General features: G+C 52.4%; 2 protein-coding genes and 1 long non-coding RNA gene across 21 annotated transcripts; 1 reads left to right on the top strand and 2 right to left on the bottom strand.

The window, feature by feature from the left end:
• Positions 1 to 6,686: 6,686 nt before the first annotated feature.
• LOC120652980 (patatin-like protein 6) lies at positions 6,687 to 8,860 on the bottom strand. The gene is made up of 2 exons (XM_039930958.1): positions 7,354 to 8,860; positions 6,687 to 7,276 (listed from the first exon to the last, which is right to left on the bottom strand). The coding sequence occupies exons 1-2, from the start codon at positions 8,476 to 8,478 to the stop codon at positions 6,998 to 7,000; spliced, it is 1,404 nt and encodes a 467-aa protein (XP_039786892.1). The 5' UTR covers positions 8,479 to 8,860; the 3' UTR covers positions 6,687 to 6,997.
• A 5,650-nt stretch (positions 8,861 to 14,510) lies between these two features.
• Positions 14,511 to 15,365, bottom strand: LOC120652983. The gene is made up of 2 exons (XR_005666713.1): positions 15,224 to 15,365; positions 14,511 to 15,131 (listed from the first exon to the last, which is right to left on the bottom strand). It is a non-coding gene; the product is annotated as an uncharacterized LOC120652983 (long non-coding RNA).
• Positions 15,366 to 15,738: 373 nt separating this feature from the next.
• LOC120652981 (common plant regulatory factor 1-like) lies at positions 15,739 to 20,650 on the top strand. 19 transcript variants are annotated; one of them, XR_005666705.1, is made up of 8 exons: positions 16,211 to 16,349; positions 16,763 to 16,956; positions 18,084 to 18,263; positions 18,372 to 18,429; positions 18,526 to 18,604; positions 18,678 to 18,886; positions 19,000 to 19,868; positions 19,940 to 20,650. XR_005666705.1 is itself a non-coding variant. In XM_039930959.1 (6 exons), exons 1-5 carry the CDS (start codon positions 16,922 to 16,924, stop codon positions 19,818 to 19,820), a joined length of 429 nt encoding a protein of 142 aa, XP_039786893.1. In that variant the 5' UTR covers positions 16,356 to 16,921; the 3' UTR covers positions 19,821 to 19,868; positions 19,940 to 20,650. The 19 variants fall into 19 exon arrangements, 2 of the variants coding, with proteins under 2 accessions (XP_039786895.1, XP_039786893.1); XR_005666706.1 differs by having other exon boundaries at positions 15,764 to 16,349; positions 18,372 to 18,886; positions 19,000 to 19,077; positions 19,805 to 19,868; XR_005666707.1 differs by having other exon boundaries at positions 15,764 to 16,349; positions 18,372 to 18,886; positions 19,000 to 19,077; positions 19,810 to 19,868.
• The last annotated feature ends 4,010 nt before the right edge of the window (positions 20,651 to 24,660 follow it).

Below are 24,660 nucleotides of genomic sequence, written 5' to 3' on the forward strand. Positions count from 1 at the left end.
CCGCCGTTCGCCAAGGTGATTTTTTTTTTGATTCAATTGGATCTGGTTGCCCGATTTTTTGTCATGTCGCAGGACAGTACGATCATCATAATAACGTGACACGCTGGATGGCACGGCGACCTACCCCGCAAGGGAACAAGTCGTAGGGTGTGTTTAGATTCCATAAAAACTCCAAACTTTTTATCACATCGAAACATTAAATATAGCAAATGATTTATGTATAGAGTATTATATGTAGGTAACTAAAAAAATTAATTGCATAGTTTTGATGTACGTTGCGAGATGAATTTTTTAAGTTTAGTTAGATCATGGTAAGATAATATTTACCACAAATAAATAAAATATACTACAGTGTCCGATGCGATTTTTTCTATCCGATTTTTTCTATCCGTTTTTCAGGGATCTAAACACAGCCGTAGTAGCGGCACTTTCATAGTGTGGCTGCCGCTCTGACAGTCTGACCGCTGTCGTGGCGGGTTTGGGGCAGTGTGCCTACGAGACCCGGCCTGGAGGAGAGCGCTCAGCAATGGGGCGCTGAAACTGAGGACACGGGACAGATAATCCAGGTAGCCTACCGAGTCAGCAGCTTGCAGCTCAGGTCGTCCCGGTCCGACGAATGAAGATTTCCCAGTGGACGGTGGCGCGAGGAAGGAGGTGGTGTCATGCATGGAGCACTGCACGAGTGCACGGTGGCCGGCCGGCGGTCCGGTCCGGCGGTCAGTAACCCCCCACACGTGACTCGTGAGCCACACGGCCAGCCCATGCATTCATGCATGCACTGGCCAGGCGCATGGCGAAAATTTGGGAAAGCGGCCACCGGCCATGCCTCTGGCCTGACTGACCCCTCCGCGTCGTGGTCGTGGCACGTACGCCCGCGGCCCCGCCTCCCCTTCGTGCGTGCTAGCTAAGCCCGTACGACGTCGCAGGGGCGGAGTTACGTTGGCTCCGCCGGGTGCCCGGGCACCCACGCCGAGATAGAAACTCAATACTAATCATCAAATTTTCATTTTATAAATTAGAGAGCTAGCAGCAAAATCATGAACAGAGCACCCCCTCGATTCAGCTCTGGCTTCGCCCCTGCGACGTCGTACGTGACCTTCGCTGCTCTGCTGCCTGCTGCCATGGGTACGTGAGCCTGCCCAGCCGCGACGCACGGCGAGGCGCTCGCAGCGGCTGTGCCTGTGCGAGCTCCTACTGCGCGTCAACCTGCAACCCGCCCCCGCCCCGCGTGCCGCGGCTGCGTCCGTGGCCGTGGCCCACGCACGGTAAAGATGCCCCTGACATGTTTTGCCAGTTGGCAGCCGACCAGGCCCGTGACAGTACCCGAGTTCCGAACAGTGCTAGTAGTAAGCCGCATGTGCTCCGGACCTTCGGTCCATGGACGATCGTTCAAAGTCGCTGCTGCCCGTGGCCCCGTGCACCAATGCGGTTGAAAAAGCATGTACCGATAGGTTTTCACGAGCAAATCGCATAAAGTGCTCACAAGTGATGTAGGCGGAGTATCATGTAGTGTGTGTGTGTGTAGTACTAGTAGAGAAAAAAGGGCACAAAGTAAAAATCCAACAACCACACGCACAGCAAGTCAGCAATGGCGCGCGTGCCTAGCCGTGCAGGCCCAGCCCGACAAGCTGGCACAGCACACTCTTATTACCGCTTGGCGCTTGCAGCAGCGTAGCGTAGCCAGTGCCAGCCGTACCGGATGGCCCGGTGCCGCCGTCCCCGCGCTCCTGACAGCGCTTTCGGCAGCAGAGCAGAGCGAGCTATACGCCCTGCCGCTGCCGGCCCGGCAGCGGCGCAGAGCGCGGAGGAAGGGACAGGCACTAGTGCCACCTCCAAAACGAGCAAAGCGTCCGCATTCCCCTCGCCCACGTCCAGGCCGAAGAATCAGAGGGGGGGCAGGCGTCCCAGCAGCGGAGCACCCTCGGCCGATCGGGCGGGGCGGTACCCCATCGTACTGCGCTTTGGCTCCAGCGGACGAGCGCCCCACGCGGGCAGGCCTCGCCGCCCATGCTGCTGCACGGGGGCTACAACTAGCAGGAGGGTGAATGGCGATGCATCGCTGCGGCTAGCGAGGCGGCCTGCACGACGCACGCGGCATAGCGATCCCGTCACTCTGCTGCCGGTGGTACCGAGTCGCCGTACGTGAGGTGAGGCGCCGCGCACTACCAAATGTCACATGTCGCGCTGCGTTGCAGCCGTTGCTGTGTCCCGTGACATCTCCACTCACTCACTCTGTCTCTGGAATAAAAAAGAAGAAGAAAAGTATAGCAAAGGCAGGAGACGGGGCTCTCTTCTCTGGAGTCTGGACTGGAGACGAACAATCGCAGCTGCAGAGCTGACCTGTTGCGGCTGGCGCAGCAAGCAGGCGGGCAGTTTTTTCACTTTTTACAGCTGGGCACCTGATGGGAATGGGAGGCACGGAAGCTGCCGTGGACGTGGCCGGCCGGCCGCCGCACACGCTCAGCAAAAGGGAGAGAACTGGAGAAGCCGTGCTGGCCGGCGATGGCCGCGATGTGGCCGCCGGTCTCCCTGGCGACGAACACAAGCCGGATGCATTGCTCAGGACACGACACGAGGATCCGCGTGATCGCGTCGCATGTGTAGAGAGTGCTTCGCGAAATTGTTGGCAACTCAGGCCCCAAACCTACACCGCTACACGGACGAGCCCGCAATGTGCGACTTCCTCAGAATAAAACGCCTGCAAATTTGCCGAACGGTTTTACTGGTAGTGCAAGAAAGAACCCATCTATTGTATTTTTTTAAGAGAAATCAAACTTCTAAAACCGGGGAGGGGGGGTGTTTGAACGGATCCCACCGTTTTTCATTAAGAGAAAAAACTCTCGAACTCTGGCCCATGTCCAAGAGGGTCAAGTCTTATGGCGAGCACAATGAGAGAATTTTTTTACCCACAAGTGGAAAATCATCCCAGCTGGAATTCGTGAGAGCAACGCTACCGGACTGGACCAGCCAACTCAACCGCCCAACCTTTTGGGAAAAAAAAAGCTGGGACACAAGGGAAACAAAGCTAGAAAAAAATACTACAGTATGCTTTTCAAATTCTGAAGAGATGATGTCAAATCAATCTCCACCCATGGGTTCCCATCAAATTAATGTGGCGGGGGACACAGCAACGGGCAAAGGCTGCTTCATCTTGAGCCCTCTTTTGTCTGTCTGCCCACATTGGATGGCACTCGCCTCCTCAAATTTAGCGTCAAAACTCTTGTCCACTTGCTTCCATTTAAAGAATTTTGATGGTTACTATGTGATTCTCCGGAATTATATTTTTCTCTACAGCTAATTATCTATAAACTTATTTTGAAGGTTGAACAATGTGAGGTGTATCAGTTTGTTCTGATGAAAGAATAAACAGACGAAAAAAAAGTATTCATGCCAAGTCGAAAACTTGAATGTCCACTGAAAGTACTAGTAAAGCCTCCTTTGGAACAAAGGGAAAATGGAGGAATTTTATAGGATTTGAACCCTATAGGAAATTTGCCTATAGACCTTTACAATTCCTATGAAATTTCTATGGAATGGCTTGTTTCATAGGAATTTTGGAGGATTTCAAACATGAGGTCCAACCTCTTGGAAAAAATCCTTTGTGTCTCTCTCTTCTCATTCCTATGGTCCATCCAAATGGCCACTTTAACAATTTTCCTATGTTTTGCTTTCCATAGAATTTGAGATTGTTTGACACTCCAATCCTACATTTTTCCTATTCCTATGTTTTGAGAATCCTTTGCTCCAAAGGAAAATTGTGGCCAAGCAATGCAAGTGCTTTGTAGAGTCATTTCACATCGGACAAAAATAAACGCATTTTCATGCAATACAAACCAGCATTTCATAGTGCTCAACTCCATGTCAAGAATTTTAGGACCGTTCCTCTCGCCTCCAGGCATCTGCCCATCCGTGGAGGGTGACCCCACCATGTTTCACATCCTCTGGCAAAGATGGCACGCACTGGCTGGCATCAATTGCCTGGCCTTTTCCTTCAGACCTTCACTGCAGCATGCCCGAGCTCTTCACTGCACAGCCAAACGCACTTGGCAGTTGGCACCGAAGCTGCCGTCACAACTTGCGCCTTCAGGTGTTCAGCGACGGAGCAATCAAGCTAGCCCTGAAGCTTACGACTAATGGCAGTGTAAACGGAATTAGGACGAAGGATTAGGCCAACGGTTGTTGTCTCAAGAATAGTTTATGATCCGTACCGTTCTCCACTTTGGTGTCCATATCTGATGCCATCGTTTTTTTATGGAGGTTCTCAGGACATGGCCTTGGCCACCGCTTTGAAATACAATGGCTGTGTTTTGATCCGCGAAAAGCGGGGAGAAAAGGTCGCATCGGATACTGTAGCATATTGTAGTACTTTTTATTTATTTGTGGTAAATATTGTTTTATTATAGGCTCAAAAAAATTCGTCTCGCAACGTACATCAAAATTATGCAATTAATTTTTTTATTTATTTACATTTAGTACTCCATGCATGATTTATTTATTATATTTAATGTTTCGATGTGATTTTGATGTGATGGAAAGTTTGGAGAAATTTGAGGGAAGTGAACACAGCCAATCACCGTGTTCGGCTGGAGGCTGGTGCATCCAGTCCTACAGTATTCCTCTCTCACATTCTTCCAGTACTAGACTCCAGCCACCAGTCAGGTAATAGTATTTTTTTCTCACACCACTCCAGCTTCAGCTTCCAGCTCCAGCCTGCCGAAAAAGATGAATATGGTGAAAGTGTTACAGCGACATGCCCGCTGGTACGACCCTGCTAGTTCCGCACGTAGTGATGGCGTGGTCTATCCAGAAAAAGGCTTGGCTACATTCCCACAGTGTGTTCTCGAGAAACAAAGGAAGAGGGTGTGTTTAGATTCGCGAAAAGCTGGTAGAAAAAGTCACATCGGATATTGTAGCACACTGTAGCACTTTTTATTTGTTTGTGGTAAATATTGTCCTGCCATGACCTAACTAAGCTCAAAAGATTCGTCTCGCAACGTACATCAAAATTATGCAACATTTCCTATATTTAATGTTTTTATGTGATTTCGATGTAATGGAAAGTTTGGAAAATTTGGAGGAGTTTGGGGAAGTGAAGTTTCCAAGCTCGAAGCCATGCATGAGCAATTGAGCATGACAACAAATACAGCAGTTGGACTGTACTGTGCGAACAGCGTGCACTGGCGGAGAGCAACCCCTAATTAAGGCAGGGACACGACCGGCAGAACAGGGCACCGTTCTAACAGGCTAACACCAATCGCCGAGCGGTCTCCGAGATGGCCGAAGAAAGCAACGGGGCCGTGCCCAGTAATCATTCGTGCCTCGCCGTCGTCGCGGGCGACCGACCGAGCGAGCCCTCCAACGCCCACAGACGACGGCGACGGGGAGGCCGGGAGGGGGCCTGTGGGCATCCGGCACGGGGGCACGGGCGGACGCGCCGCGCGGGGGCGCTCCGTGCCGGCCTCCCGCTGCTTCCCAACCAGAACGGAGCAAGCCTGCCTGGTGCTAGCGCACGCGCGCCGCCCCCGAAGGCCCGAACAGAACAAAGGCGGCGCACCAAACTCCGTGCGCCCCTCCATAACTTCGCTCGCCGCGCTGCGCTTGGCCGCTTGCTCAGCCGTAGCACGAGCTGTACTCCGCACGCACGCTCCCTGGACATCTTGGCTCGACCCAATTTGTTCAGGTTCTAGTAGCCGACAAGCACAAGTCGGTAGCCGAAGTGTGTTACCTAGGATCGCATAGCGTGAGTAACCCGACCGCCTTTTCGATGGCACGCGCATCCCTGGATGAAATGAAAGTATAAACACAGCTGCGACCTGCAAGTGTTATTTCTTCACCGCTGATGATTACTACTCTGAAGAAGAGCGCCACCCGCTGGTGCCGCTAATGATCTCTGTCTGTCAGTTGACAGCGTTACGGGGGCGCGGGGGCGACGCCCTGGTCGCGGTGGCGAGGGCGATGTGATCGCCCCCAACAGCGACATGCTAGATACTCCAAATCCAACAACCAGCAATCATGGAGCCGCGCCTGTTCCCTGATAGCCACCGTCAAGCGACGGCGACGACGCTCGCTCTCAAGCTCGGCTCTCGCCTCTCGGAGCAGCTGCAAGATCAGCATGGTTCAGAGGGCAACAAGATGGAGCGTCGACGACACAGATGCCTCGCCGTCGCCGCCCCGTCGCGATCAATGACTGCTGTGAGCCCGGCGACGGCGACCGGCCCGTGCGGCCGTGCCATGGGCGCTGCCGCGAACTGTTTCAGATCGAGGCTTCTCGGCTTGAAGCGGACGCGACGTCGACCGACACGGCGGGATCGTACAGTGCCGTGCGGGGCAAACACACGAGCGCACGCAGCCACGCGGGGCACCAGCGGCGCTGCGGCGCGAGCAGCTTGCTTCGCCAGTCCTCTCGCTGTCGACGTCATGGAACAACGCTTTTAGTCTTCGAGAGGCGCCTGTTCCTGTGCGTGCTTATGGCATGCTGTCAAACCAAAGGTTACTCGATTTAGTTTGCGTGGAGGAATCTTGTGGCGCTTCGTATCGACAGAGGTACATCCTGACCAGTTTCACGATGGCGACGGCACTTGCACACTACAGTTTCTTGCTTTTTCTTGTTCAGGCTGAAAAGATGTCTGGGATGTATCTTAGGTGTAATTTTGCACGGAATGGTATACAGCAAGCTCTACCGACACTTAAAAGTCGAAAGCCCCGAGCGAAAAATAAATTTCGGCAGTAGAAGGGACAGTAAATTATGCATGTACAAAACTACATTGTCTCCTAAGTTCAACTGAAAATCAAACATATATTGCAAATATTCCTTTGATATTTTCCCCTCTTCGTCAAAGTTGACAGCGGCGAATGCATCCGGGAGCAATGCCGCATCGCCATGCCACGCTGCCGCGTAAAAAATATGCAGCAGGATTCCAGCCGCGAGCCCAAGCAAGGAGAAAGGGAGTTCGAGGCCTACATGCCCTCGACGCCACAGGTCCACGGCGTCACCAGCTCAGCCCAGCGCCGACGGCTTCCGCGGCGCCTGCTTGAACGCGACGGTGGGCGCGATCCGGGATCCCCTGCTGCGGTGCTCGGCGACGAGCTCGGCCGCGAAGCGGTCCAGCTTCTCCGCGTTCGTCTGCTCCCCAACCCGCCGCCCCTCGAACAGCACCGACTCCACGTTCCGCTGCTTCAGCATCTCGTCCGCCGCCGCCAGCAGAGCGCGCACGTTCGCTGGCGTCGGCTCGTACTCCCCGTCCGGGCCGCACGGCGGCATGCTCTCCCGCTTCGCCTGATCACGCCCCCATTTTAATGGAGTTGATGCAGAGGGGGACAAAAAGGATAAATTGCAAGGATCTGGTCGCTCACCTGGATGCGGAGGTAGTTCGACGAGCGGCATTGCCCGAAGGCGCGCGCCACGGCGTGGTCGACCAGGTCGGCGGCGCCGTCGGCCGCAATGCGGGCGATGGGGCGCGCCCACTCCTTGGGACCCCACCGGTGCATACGCCGGAGGTCCGCGTCGGCGGCGGCGCCGGGGCCTCCGCCGGAGCAGCCGCCGATGGAGAGCACGAGGAGGTCCTCGACGCCGCGCACGAACGGGAACTCGTGCTTGTTGTGGAGCACGTGCGTGATGGCGGCGGCCGCCGGGCTGCCCATGGTGGGCCCGCTGTCCACAGCGGCGCAGGACGTGGCGCCGTCCACCGAGGACACCTCGGCGGGCTCGAAGCGGCCGGCCTCGGACCACGCGGCGCGGCCGACCTCGCAGAGGCGGAAGTCGTAGCTCTCGTTCTCCAGGGCGTCGGCGCGCGAGAACACCAGCGGCGCGGACGTCTTGAGGTCGTAGCAGGAGATGAGCACGGGCTTGATGGTGTCCCGCAGGGTGAGCTCCTCGCCGAACGCGGACCTCATGGCCGCCCCCAGCGCTGCCGTGGGCGCTGCCAGCGGACGCTTCTTCCCGCGGCAGAACAGGGAGGCCGAGGAGCCCGCGGGCCTGCGGAACATCCGCGGCGCGTGGTCCGCCACGAGCCGCCACGTGTCGTCGGCGTGGAACAGCGGCGCGCCGCGCGAGTGCGTGGAGAAGAGCATCGCCGCGAACACGCCCCCCGCGCCGGTGCCTGCGGCGAGGTCGAAGTAGTCGGCGACGCGGGCGTCAGGGTCCCCCGACGCGCGGCGGAGCGCCGCCTCCAGGTGCGCCAGCGCGCGGCCGGCCAGCAGCGCCCGCAGCCCGCCCCCGCCACCGTCTACGCAGAGCACGCAGACCTTCCCCCGCTGCGCCGCCTTCCCCGGCGCGACCGCCGCCGCCGCAGCCGCCGCCGACGCCTGCGCCGGCGGCGGCGCCTTGGGCAACCAGAGCTGGTGCGGGTCGGTGTAGCCGAACAGGAACTTGCTCTCGAGGATGGAGAAAATCTCGTAGCTGAGCTTGTCCGTGTCGGCGCCCCCCGCGTCGGCCTCCTCGTGCAGCCTCTCCACCTGCATCTCCTCCGCCTCGTCCATGGCCCCCCCGCAGCCGCCAACACAGTCAACCCCTCCGCGAATCAACCGCGCAGGAAAGCAGACAGAATCTCTTGCGGATTCGCAAAGATTGCTGCCGGCCAAGACCTGCTCGCCTTGTCTCCCGCCGCGCGCCCCTTTTAAGATCACGGCTGCCGGGCAGCGCGCGTTACATGCCAGTCGCCGCTAGTGGTGGGCGGGGTGCCTTTTGATCCTTGCGCGCGCCAGAGCACGCGGGGAAAGGAAGGAGCGAGCACGGAAAGGTGCGCGCGCGGGCGAGACGAGAGCGAGCGGGAGGCCGGCCGGTCGAGGAGGCTAGGAGAAAGAAGGGAGGAGCGAAGAGAGGCGAGGGAGAAGCGGGGGTCGTCGACTCGTCTTCTTTCTCCCCACTGATCGTGCCGCGCTGCTGCGCCGTTCACGGATGGGTGCACCGGGTTCAGGGGCGCGGGCCGTTCCGCGGGCGCACGCCTCCGCCGGAGGCGAGACGGGAGCCGTGGAGCGGGTCCGCGGAGTGGGGTTGGGCGTCACGGCGCGGTCGTCACCTGGACTCGTGCTGGATTAAGCTAGAGTAATTAATCCGAGTGGTGGGGCCCGGGAAGCCAGAGCGGGGGAGTAATTAATCCGGCTGATTCCAGCACAGCCCGGTGGATTAGCACGATCGAGGCGGGGGGCGCCTGCGCCTCCGTGGAGGCGGTCCACGGTCGCGGCGGCGCGCCGAGGAGCGCGACCACACGATGTGCTTGCACTTTTGCCTGTCGTGCGTGCCGTTGTACGGTCCCTCTTTTTTTCCCCGTCGTGACGAATCTGGGGTGGGGGGCAGTATTTCTGCAGAGACTTGACAGCACGCGAGTGGCAGTTGCAGCGCAGCCTCTGCGCTCTCGCGAACTCCAAGGCCTGTCGCGTACGGCCCCAAGTGTGGCTTCAGCCTTCAGGTGCCACTTCGACAGGATGCCCGCCCACTGGCACGTTCCAGCTAAGCAGGCCAGCAGGGCCTGCACAATCAGCGCCATCGATGGGTTCGCGGCCTGCTCAATCAACGTGCCACTCCCTTTCAAAAAAAAAAACGTGCCACTTCCACTTGGATGGTCTACAGGACTCGGTCCACGTGGCGCTGAGATGGAGCCGAACGGGTTACCCGCTGGCGCCTCCGCCCGTCCTCGGCGGGTCCACGAGCCACTCCCTTTTCTCCTTGGTCAAACGCAACGGGACAGCTGGGCGGCACGCCGCCGGAAATGGACGCGCCCCGCACGGCACAACTGCCGAGTCAGCAAGCCATTTCCGTGGAGAGCTAGGAAGGAGAGAAACTTTCCCTACGCCCCCTCGCTGCCACGCGAGCCCGCAACCCCCGCCTCCCACTGGCGATCTTGTGCGGACTAGGCCCTGCCAACACGACGCCTGCCGTGCGCCCCCTGCGATGGACCCGTACGCGACGAGGAGCAAGTCAATGGCTCCGCGCACGAGTCCGTGTGCTCGGTTCGTGACTTCGTGGTCACACGCGCGCGGGAACGGACTAGAGTGCTGCTGTCTCTGCCTGCGGGGCACCGCCTGTTAGCGCGGCCGCGCGGCGGCGAGGCTCACCGGACCGCTCACGTGTGCCGCGCGCGGACGTTGGGAAGGGAACAAGCGAGAATTCACGGGGGGCGTGCCCGTGCACTGTGCAGAGCGGCAGCGCAGGACGCCGTTGTTTTGCCTTGAGCCGCCGCCGTTGGGTATGATAAGAAAACGATGGCAAACTGTCTGGTTGCAGCTTGCAAGTTTGGAGTTGGAGCCGGGCATCAGTTTTCCACGTGAAACACTCGCCAGTCGGCCCTGAGGAGAGAAGTGGAGAAGCGCCGGAACCTTGGAGTTGGAACTGACCGGCCACTGGCGACCTGGTGCTGAGCTCTGGTGGGCTTCTGAGCAAGGTTTTAAATCTCTCACTATAGCTTCCGCTATGACCCGCTATAGCTATCTGAGGCATGATTCCGCTATTTGAACTCGTGTGTATTTTAGCCGCTATAGCCCGCTGTCGGTACCCCAGGACTGGGGTACCCCTCTTGCTGTGTCTAGGCAAGAGCCTCGTAGTTATCCTTAACTACGCCCTGACGGCCGAGCAGCCGGACCCCTGTGGTCCTGAGCCCGGCTCTCCCGGCAGGGCGGCCCCGGACCCGCTCCACGCCTGTGAAGGGTCCGGTGACGCCACGTATCCCGGAGGAAGTAGCCCTCAGCCAAAACAGTTGGGGCCCCCCGGACCCCCCGGACCCCCCAGGGAGTCCCAGACCCCTGCCGGCTCCGGAGCCCATATGCTATCCGGACCCCTCAGCAGGGAGGGAACAGACACACCGCCTAGGGGGGTCCGGAGCCGCCACGTGTCCGCAGGCGCAGGTACGCGCGCGGCTGCCAAGCTTCCTCTGGAAGACTTGCCCACCTACTGCATTCAATGCGGGAGACGTTTAGTGCGCTCTGCCGCAGCAGAGCCCGAGGAGACTTTTGCCAGGCTGTACTGTTGGTCGCGCGTTACCAAGGTGCCCAGTACAGCCGCCGGCGCCACTTACACCACGCGCGTCAGTCTGCTACGCCAGTTAGACACGACAACCCGGCGACGGAGTATTCTAACGGCTACGCGGTAGACCCAACAGTCTACGCCGCAACCTACACTGCCTCAACGGGCGCCTCACCGATGGGAAAGGAGAAGACCCCGTCGGTCAGAGAGTCTACAGGACGGTGAAGCGTATCCGGCAAGAGATTCTCCATCACTGTAGCACCATTAGTGTCTATTTAGTATAGTATACATCCTTGTTGGGCCCACCTGTCGGGGGCCAACGACTGTGTACGTGTCCTCCTTGCACTATAAAAGGGGGACGCCCGCTAGAGAATGACTCAAGCCCGGCTGGGCAGAGGATAGACTCATTCATACTAAGAGCAATTCATCTCACAGTGGATGTAGGGTATTACGCTCCGGCGGCCCGAACCACTCTAAATCCGTGTGTTCTTGCGTTCTTGCCCCTGAGCTAGATTAGCCTAATAGCTTGGCACTTTCCCGAGTACTCCCCCTCGGGGAATAGGCAGGTGCGTTCCGCCACCCGGCTGTGGGTACCCCCAAAAGCCCACGACATTTGGCGCCGTCCGTGGGGATGGGTGCAAGCGTTGGCTAGATCTCCAAGCTTCTGAGGCTGAGCTCATCCTCTGCAACGGCACCGAAACGACGATGCCCTCGGTGCGGCGGCGCACGGCAGCGGCGCCTGCTGTGCGTCACCACTGCGACACCTCAGAGCCGGCGTGGCGGCGCGCAGTGGAAACAAACACTGTGCGCTACCCTACAATACCTCTGCGTCGGCTCAAGGCTTTCTCTCAAGCAACCACCAGGGTTCCCCTGCGGTGGCACAGCGTCGGCTCAAGGCTTTCTCTCAATATGAAGCCTGGAGCCAACCGCTGTGGCCCGGGGGAAGTCGACCGTCGTCTCCTCCCTCGCCAGGACCGACTCTCTCTCTCGGTGCTGTTGCAGATAGGACCCCGCCACCAGGCGTGGGGGCCCAATGCCAGCACCAAGGTCGAGCCGGCGAACGACCGCCCTTCTCCGCGCTCCGTGCTCATCCAAATGAGCACCCAGCTCGTGACGAGCGGTCATCGGGCTGGCTTCCGACGACAGACGGAGACGGCTGGGCCACTCCCATTCAAAGCCAAAGAATTTGTCCCCATGCTATCTGAGCATGGGACATTCCTTTTGCTGGGAAGAGCCCTGCGACCTCCCGAGGTGATGCTGGATGATGCTGTACAGGCACACCCACGATGCCTTCGCCTCCGACGATCATGAAGAACCCCCAAGGTGGCTGTTCCACTTCGGCCGGGAAGTGCATGCCTTGCGAATGGCATCCCCTACCTCAATTTGGGTCGAGGGGTAGCGGAGAGGGGAGCTCCGCGGTGGCTGGCGCCGGCAATGGCGAGCGGCGGCGCTACAAGCTAGAAGGGGAGGGCTGGGGTGGCGGATGTGGCAGTGGGGTGGAGGAGCGGCGCTGGGGGCCCTTTTAAAGGCGAGCCAAGGCGGTGGAGGCTTGGCGGTACGCGGGCGGAGGCCGGCGGGCGGTGCGGCCGAATAAATGGCGTCGCGACGCGGCGGCGCTAGCGGCGAGGCGGGATGGGACTGGTCGGGCAGGCTGCGAGGGGTGCTGTGCGGGCGTCAACGGCGAGCTGAAGCGAGGCGAGTGCTGGCGACGCGACGCCTCGGGCAGGCGGCGCTGTGCGGCGTCAACGGCGGCAGTGGGCGGGGTCGGGGCAGTGGCGAGCGGGGCCGGGCGGCCGGCGAGCGGCGTGACCACGCGTGTGTGTGTGCGCTGAGGCGGCGAGTGGCACAGGGAGGCAGTGCTGGCGCGGGCCGGCGTGCGGCGCGAGCACGCGGTGCGCGCGCGCGGGCGCACGGGCAGGCCGAGGCGGCGCGTGTGCACGCGGGTGAGCGGGTGCTGCAGTGTGCGCGAGCGCTGCGGCTAGGAGCAGGCCGGAGCGGGGAGAGGCGCTCGGGCGGTCGGAGTGCAGCGCGGCTCGGGGGCGTGCGCATGGGAGCGGAGCAGAGGGGAAGGGAAAGCGGGAGAAGGAAGGAGGGGGAAAAGAGAAGAGAAAAAGAAAAAAAAAGAAAAATGGAAAATGGAAAAAAAAAAGAAAAGAAAAAGGAGGGAGAGAGAGAGAAAAAGGAGAGGGTGGAGGCGGGATTCGCGCCGCGGTCGCGGCGCTCGGTCGGCCACGCGTGGCGTCGGGCACGCGCGCGCGGTCAGGCGCGTCCCACAGGTCGAGGGTGAACAACACGATGGATTCGGATGTCGGGGTCGGGTCTTTCGGAGATCGGGTGACCAGGCGGGAAAAAGGTTTGAGCTCAACAATGAAAAACTTTTTAAACCATTTTATCGTGTGAATTATTTCGGTGGATTTTGGGATGTTACAGAGTGGTACCATCAACCGGTACCTATGGATGAGCCTTAGATACCAGTTGGTGTTACCAACCGGTACCTAAAGCTCATCCATAGATTCCATCAACCCCAAAAGTACCGGTATGAAGATGAACCGGCATAGGTACTGGTTCATCTTTATACCGATATTTTTAGAGTGGACCTTTGGCTTATTTTCTACTAGTGGTAGTAGCAGTTGGAACCCCAAACAGATCCCTACTGAAAATACAGCGAGTGCACCGCGCGCTCCCGTGGCCGGAGCGCTTTGTTCTGCTTACTGCTCAGGGGAATTTGATTGATTACGACGAGGCCGTCGATTAGGTTAGATGTCATGTTGGGGGCAGATGCCCATTGTCTTCTACCGAACAATGGCTGATGGGAGCCCCAGATTTCCAGGCGCGAGTGGGACGCGAATAATGCACGCGCGCCATGCAGGCACGTATAGGTTATTACAGCTTACATACAAAAAGACACGGACACACACGCTCTCTCGTCGACACGATCGCATGCTATCCTATTCTACTACTACTATACTCCTGCGGAAAGGCGAACCAGCACTCTGAGACCTCCACCTCCAGACAGCCACCCCACCCTTTTGTCGCCGGCGCACAGGCTTTTCCTCGCTCGCCCGCCATTGACAAGCACGCACAGCCACCGCGTCAGCCACGCCATGCACGGAATAGTTAAACACGACGGTGTGGTCGTAGTATCTTCCACGGGCACAGACGAGGCGTGGCCTTTATGATTGATTGGGACCACCGTGCATCAGATCCCATCCCGTAGACTGTTGTAACGTCGCCCGTCCATCCATCGGTAGGCCGTACATCGTAATCCGTGTATACGCAAGTGGTACAGATGGTCCTCAACTTTTTTTTTAATTTTTTGAGAAAACTATTAATAATCTGCAATTCGTCTTCATTGTTTGATCATGGGGGTATGAACGTGTCACGCGCATCCATATATAAAAATGGAGATGGTAAGAATTTGCGTGATGCTAAACATTGAAAACATGCTCTCTGTCGCTCGTGGGATCTGTATGGTATGGCATATGGGTATAGAGTATAGACAGGGGTCCAGTCCACTCACCCGCCCGGCCACACGTAAGGGCAGTCCAATGGGATATTAATTGTAGTTTCTATCTCTCTTGAATATATTGATAACTCATCATTTTTGCTGACGTGACAAGAGAATCAATGAAGATAGAGATTAGAAAAGAGAGAAACGGTTTCTTTCTCACGAAACCGAGTCTTCACAAGAATTGAGACTCGAAGAAACCGGGTATTGGGCATTGGGGAGACTTTACTGGTTTCCAGTGCCTTTTCCTTGGATCCACTGTTCCGACGTCTGCCGCCGCGCCAAATCCGCCCTGCACCTTGCTCCCAGACTCATCGGAGCATCATCAGCGGCGGCACTGGTTGTTGTGCATCAGCGAGACGGTGTGGGTGATGCTGTCGTAGTCGTCGAAGGCGGCGCGGTGGCCCGGTTGAGCAGGTCCACCTGCAGGCTGCAGCATCGTGAGGCGCTCTGCCACCCCGTCGGAGCACCGTCGAGCGCCCAAACTGAGATCCGACTGCCGAACCGCGACAGACAGCCAGGAAGAAGAACTCGTCGGCCTACACGTTCTATGCGAACCTAACTCGGTCCTCGGCGCAGTGAGGAGCAGCGTTGCCCGGCGTCGGAGAAGGAGCTGTATTTCGCCATGCCCAGGTCCTCTCCGTACGCATCCCTTGCCCAATGATGCTAGGAAAGAAAACAGAAAGCAAATCGAGACCCAATCGAGCACAAATGGTAAAAGAAAAGAAACAGTAGAGAGCAGACAGTCTCAAATCAACCTCCGGCGCAATCAAATCGAGACCCAAACTGGGTTCAGACTGTTCTTGCTCCACGGGCCTGCATGCTTCCTGTTTTCTTTCTTTTTTTTATAAGGCTGCTTGGATGGGTCTTGATTTGAGGTTTGGATTTGGGTTTATTTCAACCAAACAGTAGAGGGAAGCTCAAATCAACCTCCGTGTGGCTTGCAGCTAGGATGCACCATGGCTGTGGCGGCGGCATGCAAGACAGAGGAGGGTTGGAGAATGAGAAAGAAGAAGAATCTGACCGAGAAGAAAGGGAATAAATAAGATAAGCTTGTGGCAAGGTCGAATTTCTTCCTGGCTTCCACCCAAAAAGTCAGGTGGTGGCGACGGTCACTGTGTTATATGCACAACGGATCCGTATCTTTTTTTATAGTATATTTAAGTGGCTCATTATATAGAAACTGCTGTAGAAATTATAGGTTGAGGAAAATAGTTTCTAAATATCATTAATTATACTTAGTATTTTGCTCTTGAAAACTGTACATAGAAACTCTCCCTAGGGACTGCCCCGAGAGCATGTACAACGGAGGGACGACCCCGTCGACATGCTGTGTTTTCTTGCAAAAGTCCCCCCGGGAGAGAGAGCATTTACTGAAGAAAGAGAGAGCACCCGGCGTCTCGTTCGACTACGGCTGCGGCGCGTGCTCCGACGCCGATCGACGACTCCGCGCGCCCGTTGTACGATCCGCTCCCGTTCGTCGTCGGCGTCGCGGATCCGATGCGCGCGCGGGCAATTTTTGCTTCGGGCGCGGCAAATCTCGCGCCAAATCCACCTCGGAGCGCTATTGAAATACCGCCCCCAAATCCCGAGTCGGCCAACCCTAACAGCAGGAAGAGAAGTGAGCGGCGGCGGCGCCCGGCGGCCACACGATGCAGCAGCAACAGAAGAGGTCGGCGGCGGCGGCGCGGGAGCCGCTCAAGGCGGAGGCGCAGCGGGAGCGGAGGGCCAAGGCGGCGGCGCAGAAGGGCGCGGCCACGGGGGGAGCTGCTGCGGCGGCACCGGAACAGAGGCGGGAGGCCACGGGTGGAGCTGCGGCGGCGCCGGAGCAGATGAGTTCCGGCCGCCCCGGCCATGCGCTGGAGCAGAACGGAGCAAGCGGAGGTTCGGCAGCTACTATGCCCTTTTAGTGAAATGTTATTGTTTTGCATCCAAACAGGATCTGACATTGTTTTAGTGAGCAAAACTATGCCCTTTTTAAGATTTTGGTTTGACTGAAGTAAATTTCATATAATTTGGTGATGTTATAAAATACAAATGAGACCTGATGCCGAGGAAGTAGAACATCTGATGGGTGGGGCTGGGACGATTGTGTAGGTACCCCCATGTGTTCTTGCTATGATGCTATCTGTTCTTGTTATCATTATATTAGACAATAAATCAACCTCTTTGTGAAGACCTTTTCTACTTGGCTGTCAGCTCGAAACTTCCAATGGGTCCTTGTGCTATGCTCCTGACTCCTGTTATTTGTTAAGGTAGCTAGTTCATACCTTTTGTTTAAAAAACAAATACTGCAGATCAATCAAAGGGACTGTCAAAGAGGCTGCAGAGAAGCAAAGGGAGGCAAGAAAGTTTGAAGTTGAAGCCAAGATGTTTGAGACCTACAACAGGCTACTGTCAGTGGACAAATCATTGATGACTGATGAGGAGAAGGAAGATCATGCTATCACAATGAAATGTTTGAAGAAGCTATTTCCAGATTGCATTTGAGGTCAGTAATTTTCAAATAATACCTTCATTGTAGCTGATCTTATCTTGCTGAATTAGTCATTCTAAATTAGTCATGATTATTTCATTGTGAGGACAGTTTGAGTCATGGGGAATTAGTCATGCTTCCTATTGCATATGTATTTTATGCATTGCCGTACCTAAATTTATTTTGTGTGAACTGATGACTGTTGAAGTGTCGTACCTAAATTTATTTTGTGTGAACTGATGACTGATGAAGTGTCGTACCTAAATTTATTTTGTGTGAACTGATGGCTATTGATGTGCCATATTAAATTTATTTCATTGCCGTATGAACTGAATGGTTGACTGGCTCGCTGAACTGAAGCTGCATGTATTACTCTCTGAATTGAAGGGTTGCATTGCTTGTGTATGAACTGAAGCTGTATGTATTCCTCTCTGAACTGAAGGGTTGCATTGCGTGTGTATGAACTGAAGCTACATGTATTCCTCTCTGAACTGAAGGGTTCCCTTGTGTGTGTGTGAACTGAAGCTGCCTGAAGATCTAGGCGATGATGGCGATCCTCCTCTCCCTGATGCTGATCATCCTCTGCCTGAAGGTGATTCGGGTGAAGATCTGGGCGATGATGGAGTGCTATGGGCAAAGGGGAAATTAGAGCTACATATTTTAATCATTATTACTTTTATCGTATCATATCATGTATTCCTAAGAACTTTCTTATATGAAAATATATATATTATATATATGCTTCTCTAAGAGACTCATGCAAATTATTTGTCTTCTCTCACGGAAGCAACAAAATAGCTACAAAGATCAAATTGTGTACTAGATCATGAGTCCAAAGATGAATTAAATAGCTTGTAGACAGCGAAAAATACAACAACTGTCTAAACTGTTGTATAAGCTGTCAATTGAGCTGTCTGTGTGGTAAAAAGACAGCAGCCATCTAAACTGTTGTACTTGCCCTAAGAGTACGCACTTCCTTTTCAGATTTCAAGGCTAGAGTTCGGTGGAACTATTTTTAACTTTTTTTTGGAAACAAGGTGGCCTTCCAAAATAAAACTATTTGCAAAATGCATGATTAATTGAATTGCGCTAACAAGAGATATGTGCTCCCTCCGCACACGGAATGGGCTGCGTCGATGTAGGCCTGCTACGCCACCGGTGGGCAGCCTTACGCCTGGCACGCCGCGCAGGTACAGACGATGTCCTAGGTTTGGTTTTGTGCAGAATGTTCCCTACACGGCTGGCGAGCCCGTTGCGGCACCGGAAGGGAAGAGCAAGAGGAAGAGCTCTGGTGCTCCCTCCGTCGGTAATGCTTCTAGAAGGTACCATTTCAGTCTATGCTACGACGGTGCATAATCTATTTGCTGGCTGCTGATCTGTGCTGTTGGTTTGTTGAGCTGATCGTGAAACTATTCTTGCGGTGCATGCAGCAGTGATGGCAGGAGCGAGGAGACATCAGATAAAAGATATGCTAGTGTCGAGCACAAGGTACTGTGCTGGTCATTACCTAAATGCCATAGCTGGCTGTAGTGTAGCGGTGTTGGGACCGTGTTGGTTTATTGTGATTTTGCAATTTTTGTCTAGCTATTACCTTCTGCAAAGAGGAGAATGTCAACCGGTGCAAATGTGCAAGGTTGGCTCACATGATCCGTAGTGCCTACTTGTAAGATACAATGCAGTACCTTCCTGTTTTGGTGGGTATGTGCCTGAGTGCCTGACCACTGTTACCTTTCAAGCGAGCCATCTCAGGCTGCAACAATGCAAGAGGAGGTCTGCAGGAAAGCTCTTGGTTTCAACAACTGAAATGGCAGCAATTTCCAATGCAAGACCGAACTTGAACATTGGACTAGATCTTTGGAGTAATTCTCTAGTTAAAGTAGAGACCTCTTGACAGATTTAGATAAATGCAGCAACACCTTCCCATGACGTCCCTTTGTCACAGATGGTAAGTATGGGAAACATACTATGGCAATTTGCATGAACAACTAGTATTCTGTATCTCTAATAAATCTAGAGCATGGCATCTTTCCATCTTCCTCATGTGCTTTCTTTTAGCAGGATGATGGAGAACTGAAGAGTGAGAGAAGAAATCAATCTAACAGAGAGTCAGCAAGGAGATCAAGACTACGCAAGCAGGTACTGTCATAGTGTACTCAATTAGAATTTTTGGGGTGATGCTCTGATCATAAATGGTGCGACCAGCAATACGGAAAATACTGATTCTCTACTTTGTTAAGCATGTAGAAAGGTCTACTGATCTGTACGAAAAAATGCTTTAGTTACGTATGATTGGCGCACTGTTATAATGTCGTAACTCTTAACCTGAAGATGCTGCGGCTGGCCTAGGAAGGACCTTAACTAGTCTCTTATCCACCATATATCACCATGTGGTTATACAAATACATGAATATGTATGAAGAGTCTTGGGTGAGGTGGATAAAATCGTAGACAATTTGAATTTGCAGATACTTGGCAGTCCTCTTAACCTGCCATGATGTACTGATTTGGGTAATTAAGTGTGCCCTTGACCTGCCCTGACCCTCAGACAATTATTTTTTTGTGGGAGCGCATAGATCTGAACTTCAACAAACATCTAATTTGTCTAGGCTGTCGCACCAATGAGATTTTCTTGGACAAATAAATAAAACATTTTTTGTAATTGATGGTATTAATTGTCTTATACTTGGAGATAATTTGGTCAGAACATTAGATGTACTATAATTATATAATTGAACTCAACATTGTACAACTTCTTTAATAAAAATGTGTATTTGATTTCACGTCCTTGTTATACTATCCAACAAAAATGTGAGGAGCTTGATCAGAAGGTAACTGACCTGGCTGCCATTAATGGCTCCCTAAGGTCAGAACTCGACTAGCTTAAGAAGGCCTATGAAGACATGGAAGCAGAGAATTCACAACTAATGGTGAGGAACTAGCTCACTTTATGTAGGTTATTATTGTAAATACTTCAGATTCACATTTTCTATTTATGCAGGGTGAAATGGAACAGGCCGAGGAGCCTAGTGTTGTAACAACTTTGAGCATGCATATTGAGAAGGCAAAGGTGCATCATGGGAAGAGTGATCAACATCGTTGTAAAAAAGTAGGGGCATAAAAGGAATGCACACATAAACATCCATGAATTCATGTAGTAGAATCCAGATACCCAAACGGCACAATGCAGATTTTAATGTCAAAAATAGCGGGCTAAGACGTTTTGCAGGTTTTGCAAAATTGAGTAATTAAGTTCAGAATTTATATGTTCAAAACATCAAATCAAATAGATACAAGTCACAAAGTTCATTACATCATACACTGAAATACTATGTTTTGTAAATGATGGAGTCCAATATTGTTAAAAATAGCAATGCATACTTATGAGAAGCTTCTAGAAGATTAGAGAGTATGCATGAATAATGGTTGCCATCTTCATGGTAAAATGTGCAATACTCTAGAAACTAGATATTTGTATGGTTAGATAATCATTAGAAAAATTCTAGAGTTAGATATTTCGAAGGAAGTGTGCAGAAGATGGACACATGACAAAACTATACGAGCAATGGAGTCCTATAAATAGGGATGCTTCCCTACCCTCTTGTCATACTATGGTATAAGAGGTCTCAAGTAGAAGATGGCAAGGTTGTCATGTAAGAGTATTGTGTTGTACTAAGTTATGGTGAATAAAGATTTGAGTCTCCAAATAGAATTGGTCTCTCATACTAGTATCTGGTGAAGGACTTCTTGGTATAGTGTGGATATAGGGTTCGCAGAAGAAGTGGCATCACACTAATTTAGTACGACTTCTCGGAAGTCGGTGTCAAATTAGAAACAACAATTTCTCAACAAATACTAAACTAATCCTTTCAAAAGTTTTCCTACCATAATACTGGTTGGTGGTCAGAGCCGGCGTAGCACATCAAGGGATCACGTCGATCAGCTGCTCCATCGTCGTAGGGTGGATCTAAAGACAGTGTGTAGTCTACAAAAGATTAGTGTGTATCTGTAGCTACTTTAACTAAATGTGCGTGCGTTAAAATAAAATAGAGTGAGTCTGCATTGAGTGGCCAAAAAGACATATCTTACCTAAAATTGATAAGAATGGAGGGTACTTATGCAATGCTTAGAAGACTGTACTCAGGTGAATACTGAACGTGGTGCCAGGTACACTGGAATTGATGATCGTGATAGCACCGTTCCTCGATAGCACTAGTCCACCTGACATGCCTTTCATGGCAACACAATCCAACAAAAGGAGAGGGTAATGTGGTCACGAGTAATGTGGTCACGAGTTTCATAGTTGACAATAAATTCCTACCTTAAAAAAACAAACAAACAAAGCAGCAATAGATGAAGAGACAGTTAGTAGATATTTAATTAAGTAGCAACAATAGATGAAGAGATGTACTTGTTAGCCCCTGGTGAGAGAGTAGTAAGGCTTCTGTACACTGAACGAGTGAAGAGGTTTGCCGGGTTACTGTTAGCGATCGCTATGATCCTCTCCGGTGCGTGAGGATTTAGGTAAAGGATGTCGATGCATAGCTGCTCAATGCCCCTGCCCCTATTTTGAGGCATCCTCCTCACATACACAACATCGTTCCTCTTCATTCGCTTCCCAAAAATATGGCAGCAAGTTAGTAGAATAGATCGCTGGGCCTGCTTGTCTCGTTTGATCACGAAGGTTGTTGCGAACCTGATGCAGCCATGGGGTCCCCTGCATAGAAGGACAACGAGCACACTGCATCTCGCATGTTTAGCTTTCAACTCAAGCGTCAAGTGCTGATATGTCATGGGCATCCCGTGACCATAAAACAAGTGATGGGTTGAAAGCATGTATATTTGGGCTATCTGGCTCGCTCAACTATGTATGTACTCCTCGATAGATGCTGGAGCCTTGGACATTTTGCACTTGACCGGCCCACCCCCAAATGAATGAGGTAGCATATCCATCTAACTTAATATGACATTAGACAAATTAAACTTCGGACATGCCACTACACTTAATCTAACCTACCACTACATAGTAAACCAATTAGGAGTAGAAAACTCATGGAAGCAGGAGGGGGTAGGGTTGGAGGGTGTAGGCACCGAGACACCTCTCCCTCTCGCCTCGCTGTCGACAAGCTGGACTTAAAAGTTGGCGGCCGGGCGGGCGGCTAGCCAAACTTGATTGACTCTATCGACGGGAGCCTCTGGAAGGCTTACAAGGACCCAGGGTAGGGTTCCTCCGACCTCTTGACGTTGTGGGCCATGGAGCCGCACAAGATCAGTGAGGCAACGGAGAATGCGATAGCGAGAAAGACTGCAAACTTTACAAGATGCTAGCACGATCTTGGCCACGGTGGTACACGTTGTACTATGGCTCATATATACAAGAGTGGGATGGGCGGTGTCACCTCCTCGGCGGCCTCTTAGGCGGCGAGCTCCTCTTCCTCGGCTCGCGGCGTTGGCGGTTGCTTCTACAGAACGTGACCGGCCGATTAAGACAGTGATGAAGAATAGAAGATGAAAAAGGACTAGATGGAAGGGGAGAAATTTGAGTTCACCTAGATATTGGGCAGGGTTGGTGCGTGGGTGGGTGGCTGGGGGTGGGCTCCTCAAATGAAGATAGGCCGTCGGTCTTTCCGTCTTCTGAGCATGTCAGAGAAGCCGCGTGCGGGTGACACTGCGCGGGCAGCAAGAGGGCTCCCAACGGCCAACACAACTTTTTTCCTCTTTGGGGAAGAAAGGGGAGTAGCAGACCCATGGGAGGGCCACAGGGCAGTGAGATAAGTATGAGGTAGAGGGTTATCCCTCCAAACATGGTATATTTCCTTATAGGACCTTGAGCCACTCTTCTGTTTACAAGAACTTGTCCTATATGAAGCATTTTTTAGAGAACTTGAACTTGTCCTATATGATGCATTTTTAGAGAACTTGTCCTCGTGCATCACCCGGGTTCTTGATCTCTCAAAATACATTTTCAGATCTCCCAACTTGTCTCGATCTGGATTTCCAAACTGCATTGTCAGATATGCATCTCAAAATAAAGATCAGCTTCGATCATCCCGATTGTTGACACTTTCTACGTCAAAAACATCGAGTTTCTACGTCAGGGAGGCCATGTCGCAGCCTGACTGCACAAGAGAACTAGAAGCGGTGAAATGTGAACAGATCTTTACATAAATAAACACAGTTACTTCTGGATTTGATCGCTAGTCTTTCTTTACAACAGCGTTGCACATGCATATGCAGCTCCATCCTTCTCTGTCGAGCAAGATACAAATCTCTGATAAATATTTACACTACACGTGGATAGATAATCGTACTGGTACAAGAAAAACTAAACGTGCAATTAACAAAGGTCAATCAATTTTTGTTGGAATACCAAAAGTTAACACAGGATCCAACCATCGAATTTCACCAATAACTTTACAAGTTTCTGAACTTTGTACAAAATACAAACCAGGCAGCAAGTGCCAACATCAACACGGAAACTGGTGCTCCCAGAAGTGGAGAAAAACTGATTTATTCATCGTTCTTACAAACTTACGCGATCTACAGAAATTCCATGGAACACATGAATAGGAGAAACTTCGTCTTGAGATTCAGATGGGAAAACAAAAATTGTACTCCTCAAAGTACATGTCCCCCACTGGCATTACGGCTCCAACCATGAATAAAACTGCGTTATGAACATGATGGTTTCAGAAAAAAATCTACAACCATGGGCTTTATTGATCACGGTTCACTTTATTAGAATGCTACTCTGGATTCATATTGTTCATGACACCCTTTCACAGGCGGCGCCAATCTGCATGTGAAGCCATTCCGGTGGATGTGCCCTGCCCATATTCTCTTGGGGTTTGGGTACCAAATGTCAGTCCAGGAGTCGTGCTATAAGACTGTGAAGCAACCTGCAAACGAGAAGGCCTTAAGTAAACATAAAAAAATTAGGGGGGGGGGGAAACATCACATTGCTTGTGGAAATACTTAAAAGGGAAGGAAAAATCATATAGAGAAGACAAGAAAGCAATTTCAGTAAGATATTTCAATTGTGTATTTTCCGGAAATTCAAACTAAAGCCCCATAACAATGAATAATTATTCAATTCAGAAGTGTAGATTTGTCAAAAGTTCAGTAATGCTTGCCGTGGCACAGAAAAAAGCATATAAAGAATCGGTAGGCTGATTTTGATACTTCACAACAATTTCGAAAGTTGACTTACATCTTTGGATGGAAATACATGACAAGAGGTGCTTATGTGCTCTCCTGAAAAGCGGGGAACACAATTTTAAAGCAAATTGAGGGTTAGCTTCGCAACCACTCACTACTCAATTATCATATCCCCACTTCAACATTTGTTCTGACAGGTTTTTCCTTTCATTTTTTGTTTATTTCACCTGAGAGGCTGATTTGTCTCTTCACAATCATGATCGGTATCAAGAAAGCTATGTTATAAATTGCTGTCTAGCATATAAAGCAACCTTGATTAATGATTAATTGGTTGGTCACTTGGATCAATTGGTCTCGCCGAATCGAAGTGCTTTTATAAAAGGGCGTTTCATTTTGGATAATTTTATGTTGGTCCAGCACACGACCAAGTTCTTAAATCAGCAGAAACAACCCTGTATTCTTATGAAACTGGACATTACCAAAGCTTTTGACTCCGTTTCCTGGCCTTTTCTGTTGGAAGTCCTTAAGAACTTGGGTTTTGGCCCTATCTGGCGTGACATTATC

This window comes from Panicum virgatum, chromosome 9K (assembly GCF_016808335.1).
Source record: "Panicum virgatum strain AP13 chromosome 9K, P.virgatum_v5, whole genome shotgun sequence".
Classification (NCBI taxonomy): Eukaryota; Viridiplantae; Streptophyta; class Magnoliopsida; order Poales; family Poaceae; genus Panicum; species Panicum virgatum.

Bases quoted from the DNA above. Each gene is read 5' to 3' on its own strand.
- LOC120652981 (XM_039930959.1), top strand. From the start codon at position 16,922: ATGTTTGAAGAAGCTATTTCCAGATTGCATTTGAG. The intron at 18,430-18,999 runs GTACTGTGCTGG...TTCTTTTAGCAG, and splicing joins ATGCTAGTGTCGAGCACAAG to GATGATGGAGAACTGAAGAG. The intron at 19,078-19,742 runs GTACTGTCATAG...TATACTATCCAA, and splicing joins GATCAAGACTACGCAAGCAG to CAAAAATGTGAGGAGCTTGA.
- LOC120652980 (XM_039930958.1), bottom strand. From the start codon at position 8,478: ATGGACGAGGCGGAGGAGATGCAGGTGGAGAGGCTGCACGAGGAGGCC. The intron at 7,277-7,353 runs GTGAGCGACCAG...GGGCGTGATCAG, and splicing joins CGAACTACCTCCGCATCCAG to GCGAAGCGGGAGAGCATGCC.